Source organism: Akebia trifoliata, chromosome 5, assembly GCF_017979445.1.
Source record: "Akebia trifoliata isolate Shusen 1 chromosome 5, ASM1797944v1, whole genome shotgun sequence".
NCBI lineage: Eukaryota > Viridiplantae > Streptophyta > Magnoliopsida > Ranunculales > Lardizabalaceae > Akebia > Akebia trifoliata.
In genome coordinates this window covers 6,677,231-6,690,419 of record NC_141379.1, presented here as the reverse complement: position 1 = coordinate 6,690,419, position 13,189 = coordinate 6,677,231, and the positions used below count along the sequence as shown (strand labels likewise).

The window sequence follows — 13,189 nt, the reverse complement described above, 5'->3', positions numbered from 1 at the left end:
CCAAAGTATTTACCAAAGAGCAGTGTTGGACTAACCCCTAAATGACCACAATTCACACTTTACTGATGTGGTACACAAGGAACCATATATGCTTTTCACTCGTATCTAAATGAAAAGTAGGGGTGCACCTTGGTTTGATTTGGTTGGATTTGAGGTCAAATTGGAATCGAACCGACATAGGTCAGTTCCACTAAATAAGAACCAGAACCAAACAAAATTTCATTAGAGCCAAACCAATCCAAACCGAATAAAAGTCGGTTTGGTTCGATTCGATTCTACGGATTGCCAATATTCTATAAATTGTAAGTAATATTTTTTAATGAAAAAAAAAAAAACAAACATAAAATTTCCTACAATAAATCACAAATCTACCCATAAAAAATCATTAATTTATTCATTAAAGATCACTAATCTATGTCCTAAATCTTAAAATAATTCATAATAATTATTGTATATATATATATATACAAGTTTGATCCTTGAACTGAACCAAATTGATATGTTCTCCATTTTCGTAACCTGGAACCGAATCACAACTTTTTCCAAACCAAATCATACCACCCCAAAACTATCAATTTGATTCGATTCTCGATTTGAACTAGATCAAGTTGAATTTTGATGGATCCTTTCGGGACAATGAAGGAGTTGAGGGAGCTATTATAAAATATAGTAATGGCAATATTATTAGAGCAATGGCGGAACACTCTCAAGGCAAGTCTGTTTTGGCGCACGAACTACAAACTATGTTGAAAGGTATGTTAATGGCCTCCGAGTTGAATATTAATTCATTGGAAGTTAGAGCTGATTTGAAGTGGGCAATTAACTGCATCAAAGGGGAGTAGGGGGCTCTTTGAAGAAAGAAAAGTAGTAATAAAAGCTATCAGAGCAAAAGCAGCTCAATTCCACAGAATTAATTTCAGTTTCTATTATAGAGAATACAACCAAGCAGTTGACTTCCCCACCTCTTTTCCTCACTCTAACGGCAGAATTAAGATGGGCCCAATGGGCCTTCCGAGCAAGCTGATGAGAATCATTTGAAAAGATGTCAATGGGCATGTCTATGAGCGCATGTAATCATTTTTTGCTGGTTTAAGAGTCTGCCTAACCCCACATTAATCTTCAAAAATAAATAAATAAATAAATAAAGGAATTGACAGTAGAATATGATTTTGACATGTCATCATCATTAATGTGACCTATTAAACATGGCACCTTCCAGTCAAACAATTAGAGACTTAGAATAGCCACTTTTGAAGTTTTGACCTTGACAAATTCCAACAATAAATGATGATTTACCCTTTATTTTTAATTTTTAACTCTTTATTTTGAAAGGTATATTTCTAACTCATCTTTCGTATTTTTCTCATTATAAATTTTAATTTTATTATTTTGGATGATATTTTACCTCTTGTGATTAAAGTTTGTAGGTATTGATACCATGATTTGAGTACAAAATCCTCCTTCACCCACTAATTATGAACTGTTAACAATATTAATTATTAAAAAAAGAGTCTTGATAATCTGACTCCCCACGTGGCATACTAAAAAAAGTCTCTTATCATGGCATGTGCTAGAACCATAGATTTTATGTATTGGGATACGCATTTGCACATCCCCATAAATATGTGCATCCCGAGAAAAAAAGTACATGGTTCTAGCACACGTCACATTAGGAGAATATTTTGAGAATGTTGCGTGGGGGGAGTCCAGAAATCATTACTCTTAAAATAAAAAAAAATATAAAAAAAAAGGTTGAGAATTACGAGATTGGAACTTGTGACATTTTCTATTCAAAACTAATGTGCCACCAAGGGGTGGCAACTCCATTTTATTATAAAATAGAAAAGTGTATAAGGTGGGAGAATCCTATTCTACATTGAAATATGGCAGGGGAGATAGGAAGAAAAAAAAATTTAGATAGTGAAAATAATGGTTTAAAATTTTGTCTTAAAGTATTGTTACGATTAACGGAAAAACCCAAGATTATCTTGTTTGATGCATTACTAGACAAATTATTACATATTAAGATTCTTGAGAAATATCTGAAACTATTCTCTAAATTCTAAACGCCCCAATAAAATATTTAAAGGCGATACAAAATAATAAATCCTATGAGAAATGAAGGTAGGGAGAAGAAGAAAATCAAAGATACAAATTTATGTAAGATAATAGATATTTAAAGCTTAAGTTATATTACTCTTTATTGTAGTCATGTGCATCACAAAATAACTGAATGAGTGGTTCATGGATTATGAAGTAGAGAGGTGTGGAAAGCAAAGGGAGACCCTTTGATGGATTCCCACCCTTTTTTTCTTTATTTTTTTTATTTCTCTCTTTCTTTGGTCTTTGCTTTCCTTCTTTAATCAATTCTCCCCTCTTTTGACCTAAATTCTCACCTTTCCCATTTCCTCCTACAACCAATATAATTGACAGAATCAATGGGGGACAAATATAAAACAACCCAACCAACTAAAAGTATGAGAGAGAAATCCAATTAATTAAAAGTAGAGAGCCACTGTTAGCATCCTAAATTTTACTTATTACACTCCAAATTCTTAAATCATTTATCATGCCTTAATTAAAGACTAAAACACATTATTCAACCATTACAAAAGTTCAGTTCAAGTTATTAGTTCAACCTTAAAAAGGCTTTTAACCCTTTCAAACAACTTTAATAGTTGTTTACAATTACGATTAGGCCCATAAAATCTTCAATATAACAAATAAAAATCTTAAAAAAGAAAGAAAGAGAGTTTATTTGCACCCGAACTTTTACTTATTCTTATCCAAGAGATTTTTCTCAATAAGTACTCAAGTTTTGCAAAAAATTCTAATTTCAATACATTGTTCATTTTAATTTCCAAAGCATGTTTATGAGAGAATTCATTGTAGGTATTCTAATTTAAAACGATGATCTTAGAATTACCTACTAATGAATTCATTCGAAAGCATGTTTTGGGATTTAAAAATTAGAATTTCGTCATATTCAGCACATGAAATGATAATCCCCTCTCCTCTTCTGTTTTTTTTTTTTTTATAATTCTAATTGGAGTTTAATAAGAAAAGTTGGGTGCAAATAGCAGCTCTCTAAGAGAGAGACTCCAACGGCTACATTTCACCCTCCCACTCTTTTTTTTTTTCCTTATAAAAACAGAGGTGGATCAATTCGGACCCCACGAGTCTCACTCTCGCGTTGATTTCGGTCTGTTTTTGTTACAAAAATCAATCCAACTCATTAAAATCCACAATCTTTCGTCCTCCGCAAATCTCGCTAAACAGAACAAAGACAGGAAAGTTGAGGGCAAAAAACACGAACACAAATCTGTATTTCTAGGGTTTTAGCCATTTCTCCCAATCACGCCCCCTTGTTCTGCATCCTTAATTTGTTCTATTTTTGGCTAAATTCCCAATCTCCGACCCATTTCCCGATCTGGGTCTTTTTGGGTTTTCTCCATTTTGATCAATGTTGCCAGATTTTGTCCATTAATGGGGTGCATTGCGTCCAAGCAGGCGGTTTCCGTAACACCTGCTGTCGATTCCTCGGGAGCATTTCGGGACAATGGGTCGGAGATTTTGTCTTCTTCGCTTCGAAACCGAGCTGGGTTATCTGAATTGGAGAAGAAGAAGGCCGAGTCGAGGAAGGGTGGCAGCGAATTGGGGGAATCGAGGAGAGTGAGCTCCTGTGGTGGTGATTCATTGAGTCTAAGATTGGAGAATTTGCAGAAGTATGTCGAGGGAGAGCAAGTCGCAGCCGGGTGGCCTCCTTGGCTCTGTGCCGTAGCCGGGGAAGCCATTCAAGGATGGGTGCCCCTTAGGGCGGACTCTTTCGAGAAATTGGAGAAGGTATTACAATTTCTCTGATCTTTCGTTTTCTTTTTTTTTAAACAAAATTTTAATTTCAAAGTGCCTTAAATGCAGATTAAGAGAAAACGGTTTTTTTCCCTTTTTTGCTTCATCATCATGGTTTTTATTATTCATTATCTTTGTTCGGAAGTAATAAAATTTCATTTGAATTTGAGAAATTCTTCTATGTGATGGAGTTTTATGCATTGTTTTTGGTTCGTTTTATTGATACAAAATGCTCTTCTGTTATTGTTATTTGGGAATTAATCATATTATTTCTTTTGATATTATCCCACTTTGCATCTACTATTTTCAACTACGCCTATGTGAAAGCATTTTCAATTTCTGAGACCAAAACACAGACTAATGGATGGTGTCTTTCTTCAACCACTAAAAACTGCATTTTGATTTACTTCAGTTGTGATATTGAATTTAGGATTATTCCGCTATATTTAAAATTGGATTATATATTTCAGGGAATATTTATTGAAAATTTTAGCTATTGGGGTTACTTTGCAAAAGTATATTCTGGGTAAACAAATCGAGTAGGCTGTGCATTTGGTAAAGTCATTTTGTCATGTGGGGCGTGGGTTGGTGCATAGTAACCAAATTCAGATTCTGTAATCATTCGGATAAGTTTGGTAAAAACTTAGGGAAAATTCTGGGGATTATATAAACTATGTTTTTGGGTTTCTTCCCAAAACACCCAACATTTTCAACCTCCGAAAAACTCTTTCTTGCTCTTGAGATTTGAGAGTTGAAGAACATAAAATTTTGAGAATGAAGAGTAAAAATGTTAACTATTTGATGATTAATCGATAAATCGCCAATTAATTCATTGATTCACCTATTTAATCAGCTGGCCCTTTATTCAACGAATTTTACAATTTTTTGGAAAAATTAAATTGAAAAATTCGGAGAATTTTGCGACTATGGATGGATGGGTGGGGTTTGCTTATAGGCAGGTCATCTTTAGCTTCTTCTATGTTTTCACTCTTCATATTTCATTTTTCTTTATGAAATATTACACTTATCAAAAAAAAAAAATGTTAAAGGCCTCTGTTGCTTGTTTCGTTTGATTATGAACATGTAATTCTGTTGGAAGGAACACACTGAGGCAATCATAGTAAATCATAAGGAGGTTTTCACTTCAAAGAGGCCTTTAAAATTTCATATGGGGCAAGTCAACTCACTTTATAATTCTTTGATCTTACCTGCGTTCGACTTATACTTCTTAGTTTCTGTTTTTCTAATCTTGGTCTTCAGTTCCCATTAATGGAAAGTAGTTGACTTACATGTCCATTTTTCTCCTAAAAAATCAATGTTTTCTATGACCAGTATCTTATTCAATGCCTACTGAATTTATAGATCGGACAAGGTACATATAGCAGCGTGTTCCGAGCGCGAGATCTTGATACTGGGAAGATAGTTGCCCTGAAGAAGGTCCGGTTTGACAATTTTGATCCTGAGAGTGTGAGATTCATGGCCCGAGAAATACTGATTCTTCGCAGACTAAACCATCCGAATATTGTAAGATTGGAGGGATTAATTACCTCTCGATTATCATGTAGTATATACCTTGTATTTGAGTACATGGAGCATGATCTTACCGGCTTGTCTTCTTCCCCCGACATTAAGTTCAGCGAATCACAGGTTCGTTCATATTTCTTGTTTTCAATGTCGTAGTAGGAATAGACAAAATATGGACACTATAATAGGGAATTTAGTATCTCTATAACGTGAAACTCTTGATCTAATAAATTGTTTCCTTGTTTATTTTTCTGTATTGAAGTGCTGACTTTTGTAGACCTTGTCGGAGATTAATAATTTGACTTGCCTATATCGTGTAGGTTAAGTGCTATATGCACCAGCTATTATCGGGACTTGAGCACTGCCATTCACGGGGCGTAATGCATCGGGACATCAAGGGGTCCAATCTTCTGGTCAATAATGAAGGAATTCTAAAGATTGCTGATTTCGGCCTAGCAAATTTCTTTAGCTCTAGACGAAGGCAACCACTAACTAGTCGAGTTGTGACTCTATGGTACCGTCCTCCTGAACTTTTGTTGGGATCAACGGATTATGGAGCAGCTGTGGATTTGTGGAGTGTTGGTTGTGTATTTGCAGAAGTTTTCCTCGGGAAGCCTATCCTTCAGGGGAGAACTGAGGTGATCGACCAAATTAAATTACACAATTGTCTACTTTGAAGTATTTTTTTCATTGTATATATTGTATCTATTTAATTTTACTTAGTATTCTTTTATCTGACGGTAATTCAGTTACATTAATGGAGGTTCAGTAATGAGATAATGGAAACTTGGTACAATAGAGGATTGGAATCTCGTAACAAAACTAGCCATTTTTTAAGAAAGAACTAGTTCCTTCACAATAAGACAATCGAAACATAGAAATCCCCAAGGTCCCTGACAACCATATTTTATGTAGTCTTAAGAATCATATTCATTAAATGGTTACAATTATCTAAGGAGAAACACTTTCCTTCCTAACTTAGTAAGATTTCAAATCTGAAATCTTACCAAGGGTCGTTGACTCAAATGGATTACCAAATTAACAATCCAACACCACAGCTCTCTAGATTTCATGCAAAAACTCGGATCCATAAAAAAAAAATGTTTTTTTGGCCTTGATTCAAGGTTTTGAAAATGGATGGCTACTGAACCCTCACCAAACTCCCAAATTTAAAATTAAAATTTAACAGTGAAAATAACCTTTTTTAAGTTTTTTTATATTATAAAGTTTATAGAATCTTGTCCTCTACATCCCTGTGGCATCGGATCATGTTATTGGATACCACAAGAGCTCAACGACCCTTGGTAAGATTTGAAATCTTACTTGGTAAGGATGGACTTACTCTTATCTTATCATGTTAAATTTAAATCTCCTAGGTGAGAACCATTGAATTCTAGGTCACACCCTGCACTTGGGCTCCATGTACCACATTACAATCAGTTCAGTGTTCTTATGGTCCTTCAGAAATGTATATTAGAAGATCCTCAATATGGTAATCATACTTTTTACCTTCTCTTAAGTGTGCCTCATTTTTTATGTGCTTCCTTGTGTAGGCCTTCATAAATAGACAGTAGTCTATTTTAAGCTTTTATGTTTTGAAATTTTAGTGTCTACAGACATACATGAATATATTTACATATCTCCATACTATACATGAATATATTTACATATCTCCATACATGTTGATAACTAGACAATCTAATCTTTGTTTAATCTTCTTATCCAGTTAAAGATTCACTAAAAGTATTATTGTGTTATCTTCAGGTTGAACAATTACACAGAATCTTCAAGCTTTGTGGTTCCCCACCCGAGGATTATTGGAAAAAGTCTAAGCTGCCTCATGCAACTATATTTAGACCCCAGCATCCTTACGAGAGTTGTCTCCATGAAACCTGTAAAGATTTACCAACAACTGCTATGCATTTGATAGAAACATTACTTTCCATAGAACCTTATAAGCGTGGGTCCACTTCCGCTGCTCTTGCATCTGAGGTGATTTTTTATATATATAGAGAAATGTTTTAAGCTCTTCTTTTGCAAGACTTGCCGGTTTACCACAATTTGCATGAAAACGTTTCAAATCACAATAACTTCTTAGTTTCTAATTCAACGATTTTTGTGTACTATTCTCAGTATTTCTCAACGAAGCCTTATGCATGTGATCCATCATCCTTGCCAAAGTACCCTCCTAACAAAGAGATTGATGCGAAAATTCGTGAGGAGGCACGGAGGTGAGCACTTCCAATATTTATTTTTCAGTAGGAGTTTTGATCCAGATATACTCTCATTGAACATTTCATTCTTTTTACTCGATCAACACTCACAGTGAGTCAAAACAAGTTATAAAGGCTCTCAAGTCATATCTAATCAGCCGAATTGACTTGGTTTCTGTGGTCAAGAGGCTTGAGACTTGGTAAAAGTTTGTAATTTATAATTCTGAGGACATACATTTTGGACTTGCTAGCTATATAATTGTTGCATATTATTCTTATATAGGGAATGCTAATGTCCAAGACCTCATGGGGACGTTAGCATTCTCCACCACATTTTTTCCCAATAGTACCCTAACCTATTTTGTCTTTTAGTGAAAAAGAAAAGGGTATATTAGTCTTTTTACATAATAAATGCTTGTCTTTTACATATTAAATGCTAAGGGAATTTATCCTTTAGATTTAAATCTATTATTTGTAATAAATGCTTTGGCAATCAATGCAAACAGGTATTTATTACGTAAAAGACCAACATACCCTTATATTTTTCACTAAAAGACAAATTAGATAGTGGTATTATTGGGAAAAATATGTGTTGGAGAATGCTATCATCCCCAAAAGGTCTTGGGTGTTAGCATTCCCCTTCTAATATGTATAATAAAACACATCTATAGGGCCCACTTTGCTACAGTTGTGTGAGGGATAAATGTTCCATCCGCTACAGTTTTATGGGGGACAAACATCCCATCATGTTACAATTTTGTGGGAACCATTTTATTTTCTTTACTCTTCACCTCTTCTAACTTCACTATATTTCCTCTTTTTACCCCTTTAACCCAATTTATTGGTTTTTATCTTTTACCCCTTGGCCTCAATTTTTTTTAATAATATCCCTCCAACTTTCTTTTTTTTGCCACTTTTACCCCCCTTAACCCCAAAGATAATGCCCATGCCGGCCTGGGCAAACTCTAGTATTTATATATATATATAAAATAAGAAAGCTGCTATTGGCACCCCCCAACTTTTACATATTACACCCCAATTATAAATTAAGAAAATAAGTGAATAATAAGTAAAAGTTGGCATACCAATAGAAGCTCTCTCTTCTTTTTTTTTTTCTTTTTTTTTGCTATATATTTTTTTTTGGGTTTAGGATTTCATATGAGCCTAATCATAATTACGAACTTCTATTGAAATTGTTTGAATGAGTGTTATAATGTTGAGATTAAAATTTGAGCCAAATCTTTGTAATGTTTGAAGAGTGTGTTTTAATCTTTAATTGGGGTGTGATAAATAATTTCTGAAATTGGGATTTCATAAGTAAAAGTTGGGGTGTGCCAATAGTAGCTCTCTAAAATAAAGACTTAACGTTGATTTAGAAGACTTGTAAAACCAATTCAATCACAGTGCTGGAACTTCATTCCTTCAGACTACAATGTGGAATTCAGTTTACTGTAAGCCGGAAAACCCATCAAGTGCACAACCATTTTTTAAATCTAATTCATCGAGACTTAATTGAGCTTTCAATCTATGAACCATGTTAATTAACAAAAACAGGATTGAGAAAACTCTTGGTGTGTGACTCCCATACCATATATCCATTTGTACTAACTATTTAACTTATTTACAATGGTAATTTCAGGAAAAAAGCCGGTGGGAGAGCACGTGGACCTGAAGGAGCAAGAAGACCAACCAAAGCGTCGAAAGCTCTCCGAGAACCCAATGGTTTCAATAAATCAGTAGCCCCAACAGAGGTATCTCTCTCAAGCTTGCACTCATTCTCTTTTCACTAACTCTTTCCTTACTAACTTAGTAAGATTTTTAGCCTTACTAAGGGTCGTTTTGCTCAATTGCATTTACCACATTGGAAATCCAACACCTCTAGAAACTCAGCCCTCTTTTGGACTTGATCCAAGGTTTTGAAAATGGATAGCTACCGAACTTCCACCTAACTCCCAAATTTAAAATTAAAATTCAACGGTGAAAAATAACTTTTTTTGAAATTTGTTGTTTTAAAGTTCATAGATTTTTTTCCTCTACAACCCTGAAGCATCAGATCATGGTTTTGGATGCCACAAGTTGAGGTCAAGAACCTCCCTTAGTAAGGGTGAAATCCTTACCAACTTAATAAAGCTAGTTCGACTGTTCTCTTTTTCAAGTTCAAGGTCACTCATTGATTGGTTATATCTGCAGGACCTGCATGTCAGTACTCAGGGTGCCCATAAAATAAACAGTAGTAATGCCCATTTACATAAAGAAGATGTCAATGCTCAATCACACGGAGAACCTCCCAAGCCATCGATTGATACATTTCAACAGGTTTCCCACGTAAAGAACGCATCTCAAGGTGACATTCCTTTCTCGGGCCCGCTGCATGTCACGGCATCAAGTGGCTTTGCATGGGCAAAAAGACGAAAAGAAGATGAGGCATCAGTAAGGTCCCACAGTAGGTCTAGTTCAAGAGGTGGTCAAGTTTCCAGTGCATTAGATCCCTCAAGTGTTCGGCATATGAGAAATAGTACTTCTGAGGTAAAACATCAAGAAAATGGGGAGGTTGTACATAGGAGTCAAACCAATTCTCGAGACCATGACTCATACGAGATGGTCAAGTGTGCTACGCAGAAACAATGGAATCAGTTTGCACATCCGGATTCTTTCGATGCATCTGATGGATACCATTCTCAGGAACTGTCAGCAGCACTGTATCATAAAGAAGAAATGGCAGCTAAAAGATACAATATGGTAAGAACTAATAGATACTAATATCAATATTAATCTAGAGAGATTCTATTGTCACACCAACTTTTGCTAATGCCACCCCATATCGTATGTAAGTCACCAAAGAATTAGCACAGATATTGGGGTGGTGTTAGCAAAAGTTTGTGTGGCAATAGAAGCTCTCTTGATTTATAGGCTACCATGCCGACTCTACTAGGCCAGTCATGCTCCGAATACTGAATTCAGACCCGACTTTTGCGGAAAAAAAAAAGCCCTGATTTAATGACCAAACTGTGCAAAGTATTATTAGCAAAATGGACGGAATCTGATTGATTTGGTCTTCAAACTCAGATACTGACTACTGAGAGTGATTCCTTCGTCGATTTCGATTTTTGTTGGGTTTTTTGAACATGTGCCCTAAGGGCACACGTTAAAATGCTACACCCCCAAACTTTATTTTCCTACTAAAAATGTCCTAAAAATTTCCTACCAAAAATACCCTCAAATCCTTATTTCCAAGGTGTATTTAATGCATCTTAATGTGTGCCCTAACAAATCTCATTTTTGTTGGTTCTTTTGAAAATGCCGATTTATATATAGACCAACTTCCCATTAAAGAGTTTAAGTTATCAATGTGTTTAAAAATCTCAGGATCAAGGAGACAGAGTTGAGTACTCAGGGCCATTGTTGAATCAATCACATAAAGTTGACGAACTCTTGGAGAGGCACGAGCGCCATATCCGTCAAGCAGTCCGCAGATCGTGGTTCCAAAGAGGTAACATAAAAAAATAAAAAATAAAAACTCATTTTGAGGTGCTGGGCAGTCTGATCAATGGGTACCATGGTTTCAAAACTCGGTTTTACGAATTGTCTCGTCCATGGACAAGAGTGAGTTGTCTCGAATGAGTCAACTTGTCTCGAACGAGATAAATCATTTAACTTGGTTTATAATGATTATATACATATATATATATATAGGGTCTCATTTGGCAGCCAACATTTAGGAGCCACAATTTGTCCTGTAAGGGTTAAAAGTTTCAGATTGTGCTGAATTTTTTTAGGATGATCTTTATGATGAGTTGATCATCCTCAGAAGGAATTGTGGACCGTTAACTTGTAAACCACTTTTGATAGGATTAGAAGTTTCAGAATGGGCTGATTTTTTGTGAGGATGATCACCTCATCATAAAGATTGTCCTAAAAAAAAAATCAGCCCAATTCAAAACTTTTAACCCATATAAGACCAATTTTGGCTCCCAACGCTGGCTCCCTTGTGTTGGTTGTTGAACCTGACCCCATATATATATATACATATATGAAAATAAGTATTAATTTTTTATTTATAAAATAAGGTAGATTAGAAGATATTGGTCATAAAATCATGTTTTATCTTTATAATAAGTATTTAAAAAATAATTATTTTAATCAAAATATACAAAATCCCTGTTGATCTGAGACACTGTGTTAATCCATCTCCTTACTTGACGCTAATACTTTGATTCTGCAATGGCAGGGAAAAAATCTGGAAAATAGCTGTCGGGTATTCTTGATTTGAAAGACTCAAGGACCATAGAGTCAGTTAAGAAATCCCAAAGCCTTGAGATGCTTTCCAATTAAGAACAGAATCGATGGGCTGGACTGCCTCAACCCCACCAATCTTGTTAGTGCCAAGCAATCAAATAGGCTACTATCAAGTTTGGGTAGACAACAACATTGGTAAATTATGATCACAGCCATTGACGGGAAGCATGAATGAAGGCAATGCAGCTGACATGGTAGTCGATCTGTGCCAATGGTATGCTCTTCTAATATATTATCTTTTATAGAGAAGCTGAGTTTTTTTGTGGTGCTTAAGGTACAATATGATTTATGTAAAGAGTTTAAGCACCTCTGGGCAATGTAAATTCATCATATATTTTGATCTTCTCATAATCACAAAAAAAAAAAAAAAAAAATTATGCTTTCTTAGTGTTGGTAGCTTGGTGAAGAAAGAGTCTTTCTTAATTTACGATCATTCGACAAAATAATACCTTTTAATTTTGCCCAAATCTATTCTACGGCGATAGGAGAAAACTACTTTGTATCTGTATATAGTAGGATCTCAGTTTTGTCTTTCTAATAAGAATGAACATGATCTTTATACGATTCATCATCATCCTAATCAAAATCACAAAGTCAAAGTATGGATTAAAATCGGTAAGGGAAAATTTCAGAAAAAATGTCAAAAATGAGAAAAAAAAATGAGGAAAAACTATGAAAATAAAAGATAAAAAAATATATTAGAAATTAAGAAAAAATCTATATCTAATAAAAATTCATGAAATCAAATTATTGTCATCAAATCTCATATTTTTACATTTATAAATTATCATATTCTATTATGCATCAAATCCCACATTTAAAAAAAAAAGAGAGAAAATGTTTAAAATTTTGTCCCTGTGAAAAAAAAAACAGGAAAAAGTCGCGTTTTTTACCCTTTTAATCCTTAGGGATTTAAGTAGTGTTTTAAATACGACTTTATCAAAAAAAAATTACCAATTTTTGTTTCTATGATCCTAATGAAATTCAACTGCCTGGGTTTAAGTGCTCGAATCAATTAAAAGTTGAATTCTACATATACTTTTTTTTTTTTTGTTCGTTTTTGGTGGTAATATTGGCTAGGTGTGAGAGCCAAACTTTGGTGTGGAACCTCTTCTACTTATCCTTTTCTCATTATAATTGTAAAGATAAAAATAAGATTTTGTGATTATTTAAATTATTAAGGATACATTTCATGTGGTATAATTTGGTGCCCATGCACCCATCCAACTCTCTCTATGTCTTAATAACAAAAACCATCATTCTATCAAAGGAAAATCACTAAAAGAGTGTTAAATGTTTTAATTTAT

At 34.5% G+C, this 13,189-nt stretch overlaps 1 protein-coding gene across 1 annotated transcript; it reads left to right on the top strand.

Annotated features, from left to right (window-relative positions):
* Positions 1–3,166: 3,166 nt before the first annotated feature.
* Positions 3,167–12,264, top strand: LOC147401304 (protein IMPAIRED IN BABA-INDUCED STERILITY 1-like). Its single transcript, XM_086442525.1, has 9 exons — positions 3,167–3,843; positions 5,212–5,496; positions 5,694–6,011; positions 7,138–7,365; positions 7,507–7,604; positions 9,226–9,337; positions 9,777–10,325; positions 10,953–11,076; positions 11,815–12,264. Exons 1-9 carry the CDS (start codon positions 3,487–3,489, stop codon positions 11,832–11,834), a joined length of 2,091 nt encoding a protein of 696 aa, XP_086298651.1. The 5' UTR covers positions 3,167–3,486; the 3' UTR covers positions 11,835–12,264.
* Positions 12,265–13,189: the final 925 nt, after the last annotated feature.

Coding starts and splice junctions, on each gene's coding strand:
- LOC147401304 (XM_086442525.1), top strand. CDS start 3,487: ATGGGGTGCATTGCGTCCAAGCAGGCGGTTTCCGTAACACCTGCTGTC. Junction 6,012..7,137: donor TCCTTCAGGGGAGAACTGAG/GTGATCGACCAA, acceptor TGTTATCTTCAG/GTTGAACAATTACACAGAAT. Junction 10,326..10,952: donor CAGCTAAAAGATACAATATG/GTAAGAACTAAT, acceptor TAAAAATCTCAG/GATCAAGGAGACAGAGTTGA.